Raw genomic sequence first — 21,185 nt, 5'->3', positions numbered from 1 at the left:
ACAGGGGGGGGGGGTGCTCAGAGGGGTTGGGATCGCTTGGGGTTGTTTGTCCGGCTGTGATGTCGAGGCTATGGTCAGGGTCTAGGGTGTACTGTTCTGCTGCGGTGTCGACACTTTGGCCAGGATCTGAGGTGGGCTGTTCTGCTGGCTTCTCTGCGGGGGTGGCCAGCTCTCTAATAGGTTGTTCTCTGTCACCCGCCATCGTTCTCACCTTCTCCTCCAGCACTCTGATCCTCTCCTCTAGTGCTCTGTTCTTCTCCTGTTCTTTCTCCTGTTGTTGTTGTTGTTGTTGTTGTTGTTGTTGTTGTCTCACCACATTCCAGAGTGCAGATATGTCTCTCTCCACCTCCAGATCTCCAGGTCTAGTTAAGGGGGTGTTGTTGTCTGGGTCTGTGCTGACTGGAGTGTGTTCACCTGCTGTTCCAGCTCCACCTGCCTTACCTCCAGCTAGGTTAATTTATCCTTAATTTCAATGAGGGAGTAGTACTCTGTGCTGGGAAGTTGACTTTCCGCTTGGGGTTGCTCGTCTGTGGGGTTATTTAATGAAGAGGTCTGGTCTGACCCGCTCGGGGTGGGGGTATCTTTCTCAAGGGAGAGCTTATCCTGCTTCTCTCTCTCTCCCTCCCTCCCCCCCTCCCTCCAGACAGCGATCTGCAAATATCCAGACACTGTTTGCATGTGCAAGATTAGAGGTGCCAGAATTGTGAGGGAGAGGACAGGGGTGCTACGCTACATGGGCTATTCTAATTGGAATTGGGAACGCTAGAGTGGTTGGAACACTGATGTTGCTCTGACATTTGCTATTACTGTACCATACGTTGTTCTGACATTTGGTATTGCTCTACATGGGGAATTTGAATAATGTCAGTGGACGGTCTGGTTGTTTACCTAACGAGCCCACTAGGCCCTGGACACTAATGAACGTTACAACACTGATGGATCCATGTGAAAGCAAACAGAACTGATGTCGGTGTCATGACTATGTAATTCGTAGAAACACAACTCCCACATGTAATGTGTTGCATTATGATGGAGGCCAATGCACTGGCAGAGAATGACTGCCGTTGTCTCACTGACCCCTCCTGGAGACTCACCGCCTGTTGCTGTAGTGTGAGCTGTGTGATTGTCCTCTCCTTATTCCTCAGCTCCTCCTTGAGCTCCCGTACCTCCTTCATTAGCTCCTCTAGCTGGAACACATACACATTGGTTCATTCTGAACAAGTCTAACAATGCTACTTGTCTTGGCTCCTGGATGTGGCTGACTGTACCTGTAAGGTTGTGCTGTTATCCTCCTCACCCTCCTCCACAACCTCTGGAACTCCATCCTCCATCTACAAACACACAACACATAAGTTTCAGTATTCTGAACTATACTACATGGGGCAGGCAGCATGACTAGCTGTACGGATATTGACAGTTGATTATAATGATACTACTAATTGCTACTAAGTTTGGAGCTTCTTCTGTAATTTCTTCTGTAGACAGGCCTTGAAGCAGATTGGTAGACATCAAAATAATCTTTCTCAAACAGCGGGACCTGTTCACTGTGTATCCCAAAAACCTGTATACTTCTGTTTTTGGGATGCTCTAGCTAGCCTATAGCCAGCTGGGTAAACCGATAAAGCCTGTTGCTTGTAGCTCAGAGAGATCACTTACGATTAAAGTAGAGCCTCATTTTACAGCTGCTGCCCACAGCACATCATCCCAGCTCCAAAGAAAGACAATTAAGAAGAGAACAACTAATGGTCCAACAAACTGTTTGGTGACCAAGGCCAAACTACCCTGCTAATTACAGACAACAAACAGACAGACATACTTTAAGACTTTCTCAATTAGACATTTTAGTCATTTAGCAATTCGATTACTATAATCAATAACAGCAGCATTACTTAGTGTAACGAACCTTGCCTAGGTAGGCCTGTTACGATCCCCCCCCAAACGGGTTAACCCTTATTGGAGTAATGGTTAGCAGATCTGCCTACGGGCTGGGAGACCCGCAAGGGGCGTTACACTGTTGCCGTTTGCTACATTTTACACAGTCAGAGGTCAAATGTCAAATTAACATGAATCAAACATGGGTACAAATAACGCACATTTATACACATCACTTTGGTCCCAATGAAAGATGTTCCTTTTTGGAGATAATGAACATATTCTCTGCTCTGACAAGCAAATCAAATTACTATCACAGAGAGTGCCTGTGGGGTGCTTTGTCATGTCATAGACCATCTTTGGGCACAGTTGACTTGTTTTGGAGGAATATAATGTGCTGAGGGCTGTGAGAGCAAAGTCAATATCACCCAGCCTTCACACTAACATAGATAATGGGGTCCTGAAGGGCCAGACAGAGACGCTGTACTGTCAAAGGCTGTACACTACTGATTAACTGTCCCACACATCACATCACTGACTCGTGTGTTGTGTGTGTGTGTGTGTGTGTGTGTGTGTGTGTGTGTGTGTGTGTGTGTGTGTGTGTGTGTGTGTGTGTGTGTGTGTGTGTGTGTGTGTGTGTGTGTGTGTGTGTGTGTGTGTGTGTGTGTGTGTGTGTGTGTGTGTGTGTGTGTGTGTGTGTGTGTGTTGAATGGAATGCTTCACCTGACAGATCTATTAAGTGATTAGGAACCACAGGTAACCCACAAGGGAGGAGGAGGGTTGGCTCCAGGAGTAATAACAGGTAAGAAGAGATGAGTGCCACAGCTTAACTGTTGCTCACTCTCAAGACATGGGCATGAGACATGGCATTGTAAAGCCAGCAGCTATTTTCTACATCACAAAATAGATTAAACCATTGCATCTCTGCTACATAGGCCTAAAGGGTCACTGTGACTGGCAGGCAGCAGTGCAGATTTCTACTGCCTTTAAACTTCAGCCTTCTGTCACCTGGATGTTTTGATGTGTGATAAACTCCTATAAAGCTACTGCTTAATAAAACATCAGCAGCCTCCGTCTGGCGAAATAAAAACTCTAACCCTTACATCATAGTTATTCTAATCAAGTGACATTTTATTGGACGCTAAATCTATTTGATTCTAAAAGGAGCTGACGCCAGTGACAAGATGTGATTTCCACTTGCTTAGTCAGTAAATAGCTCAACTCAACTAAGTGATTAGATTGGAATTGCAATGAGTTCCTGAGGACTGCCTTCAAGCCTTTGAGGGTGTGTGTGTGTGTTACCTGTAATAAACTCTTGAGTTTGAGCAGCTTGTTTTTCACAGAGCTGCAGTCCTGGGCCATGTGTTTGAGTGTGATCTCGTCCAGCGCCCCCGAGTAGCCATCATGTCTCCCTACAGGAGGAAGAGGACGGGGGCCAACCATGAACCCCCCATGACAAGTATAACCATCATACTGCTGGAACACTGGACCCCTGGGAGAGGATGGAGAGAGAGAGAGAACAGAGAGAGAGGACAGAGAAAAAATAGGATAATATATTATTATATTATAGAAAGAGGAGAGGCGGTCAGAGAATGACCTTTGCCACATTGACTAGGCCTAAATGGGCAAATTAAGTCATTTACCAAATGCACTCTGGCTTTATCCAGAAAATATCCAATAATATCCAATTATGGCCAATCATATTTCACACAGCAGCTTTATATTCATGAATACAGCACACCTAGTAGACTATGTTGTGTTTGGTCTTTTTACCATTTTCATGCTGTAGGACAGCTACTGAGTCTCACCTGTTGTCATTATGGAAGTGGTCTAGTCCATTCCAGTGAGGCTGCCTCCTCCTCCAGTGACCCTTTCGTCCCCCCCTCTCTGAGCGGTCAAAATGGGCCATCCCATCAGCGTCTGAATGGATGGATAGATGGATAGATAGATGGATAGATGGGTCAGGGTCATCCACAAGTTAGCTTAGAAGATTATACAGTGGGGGAAAAAAGTATTTAGTCAGCCACCAATTGTGCAAGTTCTCCCACTTAAAAAGATGAGAGAGGCCTGTAATTTTCATCATAGATACACGTCAACTATGACAGACAAATTGAGAGAAAAAAATCCAGAAAATCACATTGTAGGATTTTTTATGAATTTATTTGCAAATTATGGTGGAAAATAAGTATTTGGTCACCTACAAACAAGCAAGATTTCTGGCTCTCACAGACCTGTAACTTCTTCTTTAAGAGGCACCTCTGTCCTCCACTCGTTACCTGTATTAATGGCACCTGTTTGAACTTGTTATCAGTATAAAAGACACCTGTCCACAACCTCAAACAGTCACACTCCAAACTCCACTATGGCCAAGACCAAAGAGCTGTCAAAGGACACCAGAAACAAAATTGTAGACCTGCACCAGGCTGGGAAGACTGAATCTGCAATAGGTAAGCAGCTTGGTTTGAAGAAATCAACTGTGGGAGCAATTATTAGGAAATGGAAGACATACAAGACCACTGATAATCTCCCTCGATCTGGGGCTACACGCAAGATCTCACCCCGTGGGGTCAAAATGATCACAAGAATGGTGAGCAAAAATCCCAGAACCACACGGGGGGACCTAGTGAATGACCTGCAGAGAGCTGGGACCAAAGTAACAAAGCCTACCATCAGTAACACACTACGCCGCCAGGGACTCAAATCCTGCAGTGCCAGACGTGTCCCCCTGCTTAAGCCAGTACATGTCCAGGCCCGTCTGAAGTTTGCTAGAGTGCATTTGGATGATCCAGAAGAGGATTGGGAGAATGTCATTTGGTCAGATGAAACCAAAAAATAACTTTTTGGTAAAAACTCAACTCGTTGTGTTTGGAGGACAAAGAATGCTGAGTTGCATCCAAAGAACACCATACCTACTGTGAAGCATGGGGGTGGAAACATCATGCTTTGGGGCTGTTTTTCTGCAAAGGGACCAGGACGACTGATCCGTGTAAAGGAAAGAATGTATCGTGAGATTTTGAGTGAAAACCTCCTTCCATCAGCAAGGGCATTGAAGATGAAACGTGGCTGGGTCTTTCAGCATGACAATGATCCCAAACACACCGCCCGGGCAACGAAGGAGTGGCTTCGTAAGAAGCATTTCAAGGTCCTGGAGTGGCCTAGCCAGTCTCCAGATCTCAACCCCATAGAAAATCTTTGGAGGGAGTTGAAAGTCCGTGTTGCCCAGCGACAGCCCCAAAACATCACTGCTCTAGAGGAGATCTGCATGGAGGAATGGGCCAAAATACCAGCAACAGTGTGTGAAAACCTTGTGAAGACTTACAGAAAATGTTTGACCTGTGTCATTGCCAACAAAGGGTATATAACAAAGTATTGAGAAACTTTTGTTATTGACCAAATACTTATTTTCCACCATAATTTGCAAATAAATTCATTAAAAATCCTACAATGTGATTTTCTGGAAAAAATATTCTCATTGTCTGTCATAGTTGACGTGTACCTATGATGAAAATTACAGGCCTCTCTCATCTTTTTAAGTGGGAGAACTTGCACAATTGGTGGCTGACTAAATACTTTTTTTCCCCACTGTAAGTGTGTGTGTGTGTGTGTGGAGGCAGTGGTTCTATATGTTGCGTGTAAACAGCAGAGGAGGCTGGTGGGAGGCTGAGTAGGGCTGTCCACGACAAAAACAATAATAATGTCGACCAAGAGTCATCTGTTCTTTCGACCAATCGATTGGTCTAAATGTTAAAATTTGTATTTTTCCATATATAGACCTCCTATGTGTTTTAATCAAATCAACTATATGCACTGAACTTGTCTGATGCTTTAAGCGAACTGTTTGATGAAATAATGAAGACACACAAATGACTAGAGGGAGTCCGACCGCAATTGATTTGATTGTGCCGGGCCTGGCTCAGACTGGCTGCACTGTGTTTAAAAAAAAGACAGCGAGTAACTGTGTGACTAGCACCCATAGTCTCTCTCTCCACCCTGCTGCAGTGACCACCACAGAACATCAACAGTGTTTATCGCGCTGTACATGTTGCTGAAGCTGCAACATAATTACAGCCATTTCTGACTGAAAAGTTATGTTACCGAAATTTGTTTAGGAAAAACATTCCCTATTCCCTCAATGGAACGGTTTAGGCCTATTTATTGTTTATGCTAATTATTCAATGGCCACTTTGTTATTTTAGTTTAAAACAAAAAAATCTTGATTGCATTTCAAATCATGAATGACTCGTACGCTGTATTATGACATGAACTAATAAATTATCGATTGATACAGTAACCTATATAAATATTGAAATATAGGCCTAAGTAAGTTACGGTAGTAAGACTAAACAGGATGAGCTCTTAGGCCTACAGCTCGATGGTGGTTATACAAGGCTGCTATACTAAGCCTACTAATGATCATGACATTACTTAGTATTATAATGATGATCATAATAATAATAGTAATAATAACAATAAGAAGAGGTCAAGGAAAAAGTAGGGTTATTATTACAAATATAATGTTTCTGACAATTTGGAACAGTGTAAACACTAAATCAATTATAAATAATACCAGAGAGGCTGGCCTAACAAAAAAAAGTGTAAAGCCTTTATTACATCATAGCAAAGATTAAAAACATACACATTTGTGAAATCGTTTATCCGACATGTGGTTGCGTGAGGCTAGGTGCTCACGGAATCAGTAGCCTATTAAACAAACAGGCAACAGAAGCAGGATCTGTCTTATTTCTGTAGATATATATTGATGATTTATAAAGCCAGGCACATTTAACAGTTAGGCTATTTATTATAGGGCGGCAGGTAGCTTAGTGGGTAAGAGCGTTGTGCCAGTAACCGAAAGGTCGCTGATTCTAATCCCCGAGCCGACTAGGTGAAAAATCTGTCGATGTGCCCTTAAGCAAGGCACTTAACCCTAATTGCTCATGTAAGTCGCTCTGGATAAGAGCGTCTGCTAAATGACTAAAATGTAATGTAAATGTAATTATAGACCTAATTAAGTCAGGGTTTCTTCTCTCCTCACTTTTCTTAGACAATTAAGGCAAAGGCTGTTTTCTCATCCCCTAACTCCGCTGCTGCCTCCGCCACATTGTTCTCAACACCAAAATGTTGGTTAACTTTGCTATTATGCACATAGCAACATGGTCTAGGAAAAGGCGACAATTCAACAGCGCACTGATGTGTTTCAGAAATGTGGACAGCAACCACCATCCAACGCAGGAGAAAGCACATTTGTTATAAAATAATATTATTTTTGTATTTGTGTTGCACCATTGTTCTTACATAATATAACCATATACAATTTCAGTAGCACATGTCTTAGACTGATGGACTGTGCCATCCCCACGGCCTCCACAATGGATCAGTCCACTCAGACAGGCACGAATCAGACAGGTGTCTTGTACACCATTTTTTATTGCTAATGCTCGACTAAGCTAATGCTCGACCAAACAATCGACCAGTCGACTAAATGGGGTCAGCCCTAAAATGGAGTCAAACGTGGCTTCCATATGTTTGATGTGTTCAATACCATTCCATTAATTCCATTCCAGCCATTACAATGAGCCCGTCCTCCTATAGCTCCTCCCACCAGCCTCCTCTGGTAAACAGTCCTGTATACACTCTGCCAAGCGCACACAAACATAAATATTGCCTCATGAGACAAGGTTAACTTAGGGGACTTCTATTTGTTCACTTAGGGGACTTCTATATGTGTGAGAACAAATAGAAGTGTGTGTGTGTGTGTGTGTGAACAAATAGAAGTCCCCTAAATTAACAGTCAGACAGTAGGACTCTCAGGGGTTAACATCAACAGAGAAGATTAACAAACTCATACACACCCACAAAACACATATAGTACAGACACACAACTTCTATTCCAAACTGAGCAACCAAGGGACATAAATATTTGGCAACGCTCTAATCAAACAAGCCATTAATGAACCGAGACAACATAAAAAAGACAGACTGCATAAAATTGTGTGGCAGTCTTCAAATAACTCAATCTGTCAGTCTTCAAATAACTCAATCTGCCAGTCTTTAAATAACTCAATCTTACTGTTGTAGCATGTGAGGTGGTGCAAAACAAATGCCACAGAATACAGAAAGTCAGCCAAGTTCTTCAGCTGAGGACTAAACAAATACCTTACCGAGCCTCTCTCCACACCGTAACTGAAGACGACCCTGTCTAAATTGTCAGCCCAGTAATTCCAGAAGTAATCCGCTACATTCCAATATGCTCTGCTAAATCCATGAACTCCTTCTCAACACGTACAAAACTCAAATCCAAACATGACAAATCCAAAGTGGTCAAATTGAAAAGGAAAAGGGTGGGCTGAAGTGCTAGTCAGCTGTTTAAAGGGCTGGAGAAACTTATCCACCCTGTTGTCTGTTTTCTGAGAAACTCCCCAGGAGCCGGGGCCAGAGAGGGAGGGAGAGGCTGGGGTGGCTGTGTCTGTGGCCAGGCTGGGAGTCACCGGAGCTGGAGCCTGCTGGAGAAAATAGCAGGGCCTCCCTTTCCCTTCTTCCTGCTTGGCTGACAGAGCCTGTGTCCATGGGAAGGAGGGAGGAAGGAGAGGAGAGGGAGGATGGGCCTAAGGCTATGCTACATTGAAGCTCCCTCCCTCCCTTCTCTCTAGGCCTGCCCTGGAGGGCTGAGCTTGGCTGGACCCTCTGTCCGCTCCCCTCTCCCTTAACTACGACCCCCTCGCTATGACATACAGAGCTATAAATACGGTCTCTTTCCAGAAAGGAGGAGGGAGGGATGCCGGTTGGATTCACAATCCTTCAGAGTAAACGTTCCTGTCACACACGAACACAACACACTCAATGTAGCACTCTGTAAACTGTAAAACCAGGCTGTGGCTGTTTACATAGATATGAATGACTAAGTAAAGAGCAGATGTCCTGGTAATGTATGTACTGTATGTACAGTGGGGGAAAAAAGTATTTAGTCAGCCACCAATTGTGTAAGTTCTCCCACTTAAAAAGATGAGAGAGGCCTGTAATTTTCATCATAGGTACACGTCAACTATGACAGACAAATTGAGGGGAAAAAATCCAGAAAATCACATTGTAGGATTTTTAATGAATTTATTTGCAAATTATGGTGGAAAATAAGTATTTGGTCACCTACAAACATGCAAGATTTCTGGCTCTCACAGACCTGTAACTTCTTCTTTAAGAGGCTCCTCTGTCCTCCACTCGTTACCTGTATTAATGGCACCTGTTTGAACTTGTTATCAGTATAAAAGACACCTGTCCACAACCTCAAACAGTCACACTCCAAACTCCACTATGGCCAAGACCAAAGAGCTGTCAAAGGACACCAGAAACAAAATTGTAGACCTGCACCAGGCTGGGAAGACTGAATCTGCAATAGGTAAGCAGCTTGGTTTGAAGAAATCAACTGTGGGAGCAATTATTAGGAAATGGAAGACACTGATAATCTCCCTCGATCTGGGGCTCCACGCAAGACCTCACCCCGTGGGGTCAAAATGATCACAAGAACGGTGAGCAAAAATCCCAGAACCACACGGGGGGACCTAGTGAATGACCTGCAGAGAGCTGGGACCAAAGTAACAAAGCCTACCATCAGTAACACACTACGCCGCCAGGGACTCAAATCCTGCAGTGCCAGACGTGTCCCCCTGCTTAAGCCAGTACATGTCCAGGCCCGTCTGAAGTTTGCTAGAGTGCATTTGGATGATCCAGAAGAGGATTGGGAGAATGTCATATGGTCAGATGAAACCAAAATATAACTTTTTGGTAAAAACTCAACTCGTCGTGTTTGGAGGACAAAGAATGCTGAGTTGCATCCAAAGAACACCATACCTACTGTGAAGCATGGGGGTGGAAACATCATGCTTTGGGGCTGTTTTTCTGCAAAGGGACCAGGACGACTGATCCGTGTAAAGGAAAGAATGAATGGGGCCATGTATCGTGAGATTTTGAGTGAAAACCTCCTTCCATCAGCAAGGGCATTGAAGATGAAACGTGGCTGGGACAATGATCCCAAACACACCGCCCGGGCAACGAAGGAGTGGCTTCGTAAGAAGCATTTCAAGGTCCTGGAGTGGCCTAGCCAGTCTCCAGATCTCAACCCCATAGAAAATCTTTGGAGGGAGTTGAAAGTCTGTGTTGCCCAGCGACAGCCCCAAAACATCACTGCTCTAGAGGAGATCTGCATGGAGGAATGGGCCAAAATACCAGCAACAGTGTGTGAAAACCTTGTGAAGACTTACAGAAAACGTTTGACCTGTGTCATCGCCAACAAAGGGTATATAACAAAGTATTGAGAAACTTTTGTTATTGACCAAATACTTATTTTCCACAATAATTTGCAAATAAATTCATAAAAAATCCTACAATGTGATTTTCTGGATTTTTTTTCTCATTTTGTCTGTCATAGTTGACATGTACCTATGATGAAAATTACAGGCCTCTCTCATCTTTTTAAATGGGAGAACTTGTACAATTGGTGGCTGACTAAATACTTTTTTTCCCCACTGTATGTGTGTGTGTGTGTGTGTGTGTAGAGAGAGAACGAGATGCGCTTTGGGTTGTCTGTGCGGTTTGTGGTCATAAAGGGACCCTTGTTAGCAATCCTTTGGCAAGACTGGTCAGCAGTCTCACACTGGGCCAAGTGTTTTCAGAGCAGTGGAAAGAACTGCATTCCCCATGAATACCACTGTCAGTATGGCATTCACAATACAGTGGTTAGACTTCATTACCTAAGATTCATGATCAATGACCGATGATCACTGACGTAGGGAGTTTGTGATGGCTTGTGTAATGTACAAAATGCCAAAATCTTTCTCTCACACAGACACACATACATGCCCACACACACCTACACCACACACACAAATACAATCCTGCTGTCTCAGAGAATAGAAGCCTATTTACCAAAACTATTTATGGGATTAGTTTATCTCGTTACCTAATCAGCACTTAAAATAGGACCAGAGGAATGTGTCATGATTTGAGATTAAAATGGTCATTTACATAGGTGTGCCATGATTACATTTACAGAGTGGAATGAAGAGCTACATTGAAAAGGTGAGAGGATCTGGTCACAGTGATTTCATTGTAATGATTAGGGCTCTCCTGAACCAATCATTAGCGTTAAGGAGCACCAAGCCTGGGGAAAGATGAAGGAAGAGGTGACTGCACCTGGAGCCACTGTTGTCTGTGTTCGTAGAGAGCCGTCCTCAGGGAGGTCCACATCCAGCATGAGGTCGTCATCCTCCAGGTCAGCTGGCTCCAGGTTGTTCAGAATGTCCTGCATGGTGGAAGAGAACGAGCGAGGGAGACAAAAGTTGGTTTCAATCCAAATTCAAATTTGATTCAATTTATGTTATGACAATACTCAAGCTAGTAACCCAACTGTTTTGTTCTGTCAGTTCACAAGAGATCCTCAAAAAAGATTAGACAGAAGGTATTTTAAAAAACACCTCACAATGCTCCCATCTGTAAAGGCATGATTAGTTCACTATTTTCATCTTCTAGTGCAAAAGTAGTGGGTACATTTTTATGCTCACAGTTGTCCTTTTGATTCAGACTCTCACGGACAAACAGGTTGTTATTCAAAACAACAAGAAGCAGAGTCGGAGACAACTAAAGATTTGCAGGCATGAAATTCTCCAAAGAAACATCACTCTTGAATGAGTATGATAATATACCGGCAAGCATGTCTCATTATTAAAGCTAAAATAGTCTGCACTTTGCTTATTGTTGAATTGAAAGCATAACATACCCAAAAGCAAAAAATCCAAGAGTACAAATTATTACTTATAAGTTTGCAAAGCATCAATTCCAAGGCAATTTTGTACGTCAGAAGAAAATTAAAATACATAGCGAGGCCTTTACTTGATGATGTACCCATAAAATGATGGTGGTTGCTGGTATCTAATGGATGTTTTGTTATTAAAGGTAAGGGAACAGTTATCTAAATCAAGCTGGTCTTGAAGCAGGGAACCATGATAGAAAACAGAAAAATAACATCTGATATCTGATCCATACTTGTATCTGCCAGTGCACCCAACTGAACTGTACTCACTCTTTCTCCCACAAACCTGCTCTCCTCTATTCCCTCCCCTGCTCATTTGGTAATCCTATTATCACCTTCTTAACTTCTCTCGCTATTTCCCTTTCTCTGTCCTCTTCCTCTCTTCTCCTCTCCTCGCTCTCTTCCATTCTCCTCACCTCCTCTTCTCCCCCTCTGCTTGCTACCCTGCTCTCTTTTCCACTCTTCCCCTCTCTCTTTCCCCCCCACTCTATCCATCTCTCCTCTAGAGGTCCCTCATGCAGAGCAGGCCTTAGTCACGGCACGTTGCTCCAGAGGAAATGGCATTTCACACTGGCAGGCTGCAGCTTAGATGCCGAGCGGGCCACATAATCTCCCCCAAGGAGGAGAAAAAGACTGGTTGAATGAACCGGGAATCTGGGGTCATATTTCACACAAATCCCACTCCAGCTGACTGCCCTGGCGCTCTGACGTTAGAACCATCAGCCAAACAGAGAGCACTGGGGGGTCCAGCAGAACCACAGTACCACAGCAGGTCCTGTGTTGAAATTAAGCTAGCTCCAGTGGTGGTCCCCTCAGTGGTGCTAAACCTCCTGTTCAGTAGATGGAGACGAATGGGCAACTGATTTCCAGGATTAGAGTGATTGTCCATCTCTCTCGTCATACATATTTAATATAAAGATATTTCATTAATTAAACTTAAACCTTGTTAAAATATTTCATCACATTATTCACATTATGATTTCATAAATTCAGGAAGGATTTTGCTGTGGTTGTGCACAGGGACTGTAACATGCTATGGGAATTCCTGCACCATTCTGTGTCCCTCAGTCAGTTAACCTCACATTCCCCCATCTTCTCCCTACTGCCCTCTCAATCTGCACCATGTGGGGAGATCAATGCAGAATAATAAACCAAAGGGAAAGCCTTGGCCCATTCAACCCTATATTGAATTGAAACTTCAAAACACAACTCTCTGTTCAGATATTAATCTGAGGTTAGCTGAGGCCCAAAGCCCACACAGATTACCTCATATGACCCACTAGTGTGATTAATATATGATGTAGCTTTGCCCCCACAACCCAAACCATGCAGAACTTCAGTCTGCCTTACCCAGAAATGTAATCAATACAAAATGAAACTATAACAAATATAAAATACAACCTTTTGGGTAAATTATTGCTCTATAAGGAATTGTGGGTACAAATAAAAACACACATACAGTGGGGAAAAAAAGTATTTAGTCAGCCACCAATTGTGCAAGTTCTCCCACTTAAAAAGATGAGAGAGGCCTGTAATTTTCATCATAGGTACACGTCAACTATGACAGATAAAATGAGAAAAAAAAATCCAGAAAATCACATTGTAGGATTTATTATGTATTTATTTGCAAATTATGGTGGAAAATAAGTATTTGGTCACCTACAAACAAGCAAGATTTCTGGCTCTCACAGACCTGTAACTTCTTCTTTCAGAGGCTCCTCTGTCCTCCACTCGTTACCTGTATTAATGGCACCTGTTTGAACTTGTTATCAGTATAAAATACACCTGTCCACAACCTCAAACAGTCACACTCCAAACTTCACAATGGCCAAGACCAAAGAGCTGTCAAAGGACACCAAAAACAAAATTGTAGACCTGCACCAGGCTGGGAAGACTGAATCTGCAATAGGTAAGCAGCTTGGTTTGAAGAAATCAACTGTGGGAGCAATTATTAGGAAATGGAAGACATACAAGACCACTGATAATCTCCCTCGATCTGGGGCTCCACGCAAGATCTCACCCCGTGGGGTCAAAATGATCACAAGAACGGTGAGCAAAAATCCCAGAACCACACGGGGGGACCTAGTGAATGACCTGCAGAGAGCTGGGACCAAAGTAACAAAGCCAACCATCAGTAACACACTACGCCGCCAGGGACTCAAATCCTGCAGTGCGAGACGTGTCCCCCTGCTTAAGCCAGTACATGTCCAGGCCCGTCTGAAGTGCATTTGGATGATCCAGAAGAGGATTGGGAGAATGTCATATGGTCAGATGAAACCAAAATATAACTTTTTGGTAAAAACTCAACTCGTCATGTTTGGAGGACAAAGAATGCTGAGTTGCATCCAAAGAACACCATACCTACTGTGAAGCATGGGGTTGGAAACATCATGCTTTGGGGCTGTTTTTCTGCAAAGGGACCAGGACGACTGATCCGTGTAAAGGAAAGAATGAATGGGGCCATGTATCGTGAGATTTTTAGTGAAACCCTCCTTCCATCAGCAAGGGCATTGAAGATGAAACGTGGCTGGGTCTTTCAGCATGACAATGATCCCAAACACACCGCCCGGGCAACGAAGGAGTGGCTTCGTAAGAAGCATTTCAAGGTCCTGGAGTGGCCTAGCCAGTCTCCAGATCTCAACCCCATAGAAAATCTTTGGAGGGAGTTGAAAGTCTGTGTTGCCCAGCGACAGCCCCAAAACATCACTGCTCTAGAGGAGATCTGCATGGAGGAATGGGCCAAAATACCAGCAACAGTGTGTGAAAACCTTGTGAAGACTTACAGAAAACGTTTGACCTGTGTCATTGCCAACAAAGGGTATATAACAAAGTATTGAGAAACTTTTGTTATTGACCAAATACTTATTTTCCACCATCATATGCCAATAAATTCATTAAAAATCCTACAACGTGATTTTCTGGATTTTTTTTTCTCATTTTGTCTGTCATAGTTGACGTGTACCTATGATGAAAATTACAGGCCTCTCTCATCTTTTTAAGTGGGAGAACTTGCACAATTGGTGGCTGACTAAATACTTTTTTCCCCCACTGTACCTCTAATATATCCTAGTGGGGCTTAAGATCAGTATGAAACAGGAAATGTTCAAATCAATATCTGTCGCAGATTCTCAGACGTAGTCACCAGCCCCTCAGCCTGAGATTTGAATTATCATGGCATTTTCACTAGATGTCCATTCTGTTTCCATAACTCTCAATGGAGGCTTCAGAGGTGCCTGGAGATCAATTGCTGCTCTTTCAGTAGATCCTAAGTCTAATTGAAGGTCATTCCCAGACTAAATGTAACACAGTTGGGCTTACTGCAAAGTGAGATACTGAAGATTTCAAAATGGTTTCTTTCATAAAAGACCAATACAGTATCTCCAAATAAAGTCGGACTAACCTATTTGTGAGTGTGACTCTGCAACGCCTCCACAATGACATTATGTTGACCCTATTCTACACTGAAGTTCTGAGTTGAAAGCACTAAGCTTGTCCTTTAAATATAAAATATGTCCTCTTCCTCTACAATGAAAGCACTTCCTTGTAATCCAATTATTCGACTCATTTACTGCTCTTGAACTAATGCATATCCCCCAAACCCAATTCTCAGGCTATAGCCAACTGCATATGACCATTCTCTGTGGTTCTATAAAGGATGTAATGTGGGGTAATCTAGGCAGCCATTGCTGCAAAGGGCTTATTGACTTTTACAGGGACAATTAGAGGGTCACTGTGAGCACAGAGAGTGTTAGAGAGATTGATGAGAGCAGAACTTCCCTTCCAAAGACAATAGGATGATACTGACTTGGGCAGAAAAGAGAGATTTAAGGAGAGATGGCCCCATAGCACTGATCTAAGGTCAGCTATGCTGCTTTAGGTTGGGATATTTAGGGTTTGGATGGTTAAAGGTGATAGGCAAAGGTTTCCCTTGTACATTTTAAACCTTTGTTTTTTATAACAGCTACATTTGAAAGACCTTCGAAATCATGAGAAAACAAGAAGAACTTTCACATTTTCCATTAGATGCAGCTATTCCAGTCAGGAAATAATCCGGTGCCAGGATCATTTGCCCTCTGACTGCCTACAGTGACCTCGCATTCAGAAACTCGCAGCAGAAATGTTCCAAAAAGCGGATTCGAAGCGGAATCCGCATTGACCACCATAGAGAGTCAACGTTTTAATTCCGCTTTGCCCAGCGGAGTGGAACTGATGGTCATATGGGCGGCAGAAGTGGTGGAAAATAGATCACTGCTCTATTTTGTCTGCTTCTGGTGACATGTTCACCAGAATGTGTTGGAGGGGCAATGGTCGGTGTAGATCGGTTTAAATTCATCCAGATTTCAAATGGGAAAAAGGGGGGACATTATATGCACGCTTTCATTTGCGGAAGCAGAAGTGGATTCTGACGCTAGTGTGTGAATACGGGATGAGAGCGGCGGCGGTCGGTCGGATTTATGCTAAATGACAAGACACTGTTGTCCATCTAGCTGACTATAATAAATTACTTGAAACGACACTACTGTGTACAGTGTTTTGTATTTATGGACAGTGTTAAAGTGGTGCGAGTATTTGGTGTGTGTGTGTGTGTTCTGATACGGTGTCTCTTTGTACTTGGCATGAGGGAATTGGGCCTTTCATAATTACTTCCTACATCTCTCCATCTTCTTTCCATTTTCATCCTCCTGTCATCTCCCGCTGATGCCGACAGAGCTACGGGGATGAGTGAGTGACGGATTCATCTTCCACTCTTTTCATTACCCTCTGTCTTCATTATACCTCCTTCAACCAGGTTCCTGCATGCCTTACCTTACCTTGCCTGCTTTTAATCAACTTCATAATCATGGGCCCCGTGTAGCTCAGTTGGTAGAGCATGGCGCTTTCAACGCCAGGGTTGTGGGTTCGATTCCCACGGGGGGCCAGTATGAAAAAAAAATAATAATGTATGCACTCACTAACTGTAAGTCGCTCTGGATAAAAGCGTCTGCTAAATGACTAAAATGTAAATGTAAATAATCAATTTGACAAACCCAAAAGCAGCAAGGTAAAAGTAAGCCTGGTTTACATCTAACAGGCGACATAAGGAGAGACGAGAGGAGGCAATTTTATGTTGTGGAACAAAATGACAGTCTAAATTGAGTTTATATGGAGACCTTTGACTATCACATTTACTGGCGTTACTAACAGTTACCACTGTGGTCAGCAACCAATAGGAGAATATGATGACTACATTGAGCCCACTAATCATAGGGCTGACGCAGATCACCGTCATCATCGTCAATTGCTACTTTCAAAAAACAGTAGTGACCACTATCAAATGTGTTTCTACATGCTCTGGCTGACGACACATTGGTTCAGTATAGCAGCTTTAAATGCATGCAGGTGTATGTCATATAGTAAGAGGGAAGACAGAAGGCAAGAGAGAGAAATAAGAAATACATTAAATATCAGACAAGACAGTGTAGGGACATGTTGGCAGTTTATGCATGGAAAACAAAGCAGCCTAGGTATTAGCCAACTAATGTGACAACCGTCTGCTTGCTGAGTGTATGTACTATAACAGCAGTGTACTGCAGAGAGAAAGGCTTAAGCACCTAGCTCAATTATCTGCTAATGAATTAGGCTGTCACCACCCAGCGCTACAAAGCCTAATATTAAACCCAAATAAATAAAGCAGTAAAGCAGCAGCTCTGCGGCTTTGAAGTCAGAGAGGAGGCGAGGATTAGAGGCAGAGAGCCGTCAGGAGTTTGCTCTGCTACTGAGAGGATATGTCTCACATGAGACAAGCCGAGTTCAAATAAAAATACAGAAAATACTAGGTACCTGCAGGAATAAGGAATAAACAGCCTGAGAGAGGAGAGGAAGGGAAGGGAAGGGAAGGGAAGGGAAGGGAAGGGAAGGGAAGGGAAGGGAAGGGAAGGGAAGGGAAGGGAAGGGAAGGGAAGGGAAGGGAAGGGAAGGGAAGGGAAGGGAAGGGAAGGGAAGGGAAGGGAAGGGAAGGGAAGGGAAGAAGGGCTTCAGATTGTGTATTCCAATGTCTATCAGTTACAGCATTGAGGAAAATAGCCATTTTCAGGTACATTAGAATGACAGACAACCACTCTACAATATGTCTTCCACTGCCTATTTTATGTAAATGGCAGGCTACAGAAGAGTTCAGACACTTTCTTATGATTTCATTTGGTTTTGAAAAACTTACCACACCAGCAATAAGACCTCCTCAGGTTCATTGGACAGTATGAGGGGACGCAGAAAACCTGAACAAAGGCTCCAAAAACACCCAAATACGTCATTTTAGAAACAGCAAAGCTCCCAGTATAGTGATGCAGGTCTTTAGATGTTGTACATATGAAACCATGTCATTCCGAACTTTATCCGGAATGTTATATTTCATTTTGTTGGACTCAAGCGCTACTTTTCCATGCATATGCATGCGCTTACATTCTTGTTCCCACTGTGATGATAGTGATGGTTTCTATAGCAACCAAATCGAGCAAAATAAATATTAGCTGTTGTCATATTATTATAGCCCATTTAGGACATCAAATATCTTTGCCATTATCCACAAAACAGACAAGTGTCAACAACCTGCAGGATGTGCACGGAAAAGTATCGCTCGAGTTCAACAAAATATCATGCCATTTACATCTAAAATAGAGATGAATAGAATGCTATTATAATGAATTAAAAACCTCTAATATAAGGGTAGGAGGACTTCTAATTAGGAAGCTGGCTGTCTACTACTCAACAGTAGGCTAAAGGAAATCATCCAGTGAAAAACATGGAAACCAGGTGATGTATTTCTCTTACCACAACCACACACACACACTTTTATGTCCTATTTAAGGTCATACTGCCATCAGGTGGAGTCACAGAGGTATTACAACAAAGCTGATTTGTTTTGTCTGGGGAAGAACAGAGTATCTGACTGGGTTCTCATTAGTGTTATGAAGCTCTTTTACAACACAGGATCATAAGACGTTTGTCTGGTTACTCCAACACCAGACGACAGATCATCACAGCTGTCTGTTGCCTCTGTTAAGAGACTTTTCTGTCTACGGTTCGATCCCCGGGACCACCCATACACAAAAATGTATGCACGCATGACTAAGTCGCTTTGGATAAAAGCGTCTGCTAAATGGCATATTATTATTATTACACTGAGGTACAAAACATTAGGAACACCTTCCTACTATTGAGTTGCACCCCCTTTCACCCTCTGAATGGCACACATACACAATCCATGTCTCAATTGTCTAAAGGGGGTGCAACTTCTCTTCATCTACACTGATTGAAGGGGGTTTAACAAGTGACATCAATAAGGTATCATAGCTTTCACCTGGATTCACCTGGTCAGTCTATGTCATGGAAAGAGCAGGTGTTCCTAATGATTTGTCCACTAAGTGTAGACATTAGTTCAGGACAGGGAACCAGGCCCTCTGGAATACCCAGGAATTATCCAGCATATCTTACTTGTTTCTTCTGGTCTATGTGCCATACTGGTATATTAATATATTCCAACATAGTACAATTATAGAAAAAAAGTTATTCATTCTATTTAATGAGCCAATTCTCTCTATCATCTAATATACCAGATACACCTCAAAGTTAGACTTCTGTTAAAGTCAATCAGTCTGCAGACGACTCTCTCTTTCCCACTCCAGTCATACTTATCTCCTCTGTCTCCCTCTGTCATACCTTAATCTGAACTATTACTCTGGAATTGACTTAATGATACACATTGAACGTGTTGAATGTTGTTGTGTTTCTACTCCGGGGTCTCCAACCTTCTCTAGCATGAGAGCTACTTTTTACAAATTAAACATGTCAGAGCGACAAAAAAATGTATAGCTTTCAAATAGGCACATTCTTCTCTTCTCCTCTCCCCTGCAACTCTTCCCTAGGTCCTTATTGTACAAGAGAAAGTAGTGCAGTATGTTTTCTGTCAATATGTGGTCCTCTGCACTCAATTGTTTTTTTGTTTTTTTTAGTCATTTAGCAGACGCTCTTATCCAGAGTGACTTACAGTTAGTGAGTGCATACATTCTTTTTTTTCTTTTTTTCATACTGGCCCCCCGTGGGAATCGAACTCACAACACTGGCGTTGCAAACGCCATGCTCTACCAACTGAGCTATATCCCTGCCGGCCATTCCCGACTGTAAGTCGCTTTGGATAAAAGCCTCTGCTAAATGGATTATTATTATTTTTAATATACATCATAAAATAATGGTTAAAAAACAACTCTAAGGGGGGCCCTATAAAAATCTGTGATTCTGTTTTATATTTTCCAAAATTATGTTAAAGTTGTATTTTTCACTCTTAAAATTGGAATTCAAATCAAATTTTATGTCACAAGCGCCGAATACAACAGGTGTAGACCTTACCCTGAAATGCTTATTTACAAGCCCTTAACCAATGCAGTTAAGAAAAATGAAAGTTAAGAAAATATTTACTAAAGAAACTAAAGTAAAAAATAAATAAAAGAGCAACAATAAAATAACAATGAGGCTATATACAGGGGGTACCGGCACCGAGTCAATGAGCAGGGGGTACAGGTTAGTCGAGGTAATTGAGGTAATACGTACATGTAGGTAGGGGAAAAGTGACTATGCATAGATAATAAACAGTGAGTAGCAGCAGCTCAAAAAAGGGGGCAATGCAAATAGTCCGGGTAGCCATTTGATTAACTGTTCAGCAGTCTTATGGCTTGGGGGTAGAAGCTGTTAAGGATCCTTTTGGACCTAGACTTGGCGCTCCGGTACCGCTTGCCGTGCGGTAGCAGAGAGAACAGTCTATGACTAGGGTGGCTGGAGTCTGGCAATTTCCAGGGCCTTCCTCTGACACCGCCTGGTATAGGGGACCTGGATGGCAGGAAGCTTGGGCCCAGTGATGTACTGGGCCGTACGCACTACCCTCTGTGGCGCCTTGTGGTCGGAGGCCGAGCAGTTGCTATACCAGGCGGTGATGCAACCAGTCAGGATGATCTCGATGATTCAGCTGTATAACTTTTTGAGGATCTGAGGACCCATTCCAAATCTTTTCAGCCTCCTGAGGAGGGGGAATAGGCATTGTCGTGCCCTCTTCACGACTGTCTTGGTGCGTTTGGACCATGATAGTTTGTTGGAGATGTGGACACCAAGGAACTTGAAGCTCTCAACCTGCTCCACTACAGCCCCGTCGATGAGAATGGGGGCGTGCTCGGCCCTCCTTTTTCTGTAGTCCACGATCATCTCAGATGTGTTGTTGCCTACCCTCACCACCTGGGGGGGGGGGGGGGGGCGCATCAGGAAGTCCAGGTTCTAGTTGCAGAGGGAGGTGTTTAGTCCCAGGGTCCTTAGCTTAGTGATGAGATTTGAGGGGACTATGGTGTTGAACGCTGAGCTGTAGTCAATTAACAGCATTCTCACGTAGGAGTTCCTTTTGTCCAGGTGGGAAAGGGCAGTGTGGAATGCATAGAGAAACAACAAAATTGGATGTTCTGAGTCCATGTCAATGCTTAAATCACATTAGAAT

General features: G+C 43.1%; 1 protein-coding gene across 1 annotated transcript in view; it reads right to left on the bottom strand.

Annotated features, from left to right (window-relative positions):
* LOC311110812 (serine-rich coiled-coil domain-containing protein 2-like) overlaps positions 1-21,185 on the bottom strand; it is a gene marked incomplete at its 5' end in the record, with an annotated part of 55,544 nt that overhangs the window by 28,600 nt on the left and 5,759 nt on the right. Inside the window, 5 exon segments of the mRNA XM_084153379.1 lie at positions 1,095-1,187; positions 1,269-1,331; positions 3,175-3,364; positions 3,681-3,792; positions 11,059-11,167. Coding sequence (XP_084009505.1) covers positions 1,095-1,187; positions 1,269-1,331; positions 3,175-3,364; positions 3,681-3,792; positions 11,059-11,167 — 567 coding nt within the window.

Source organism: Coregonus lavaretus, assembly GCF_964263955.1.
Source record: "Coregonus lavaretus genome assembly, chromosome: 36".
NCBI classification, from domain to species: domain Eukaryota; kingdom Metazoa; phylum Chordata; class Actinopteri; order Salmoniformes; family Salmonidae; genus Coregonus; species Coregonus lavaretus.
This window is presented reverse-complemented; position numbering and strand designations above follow the sequence as displayed.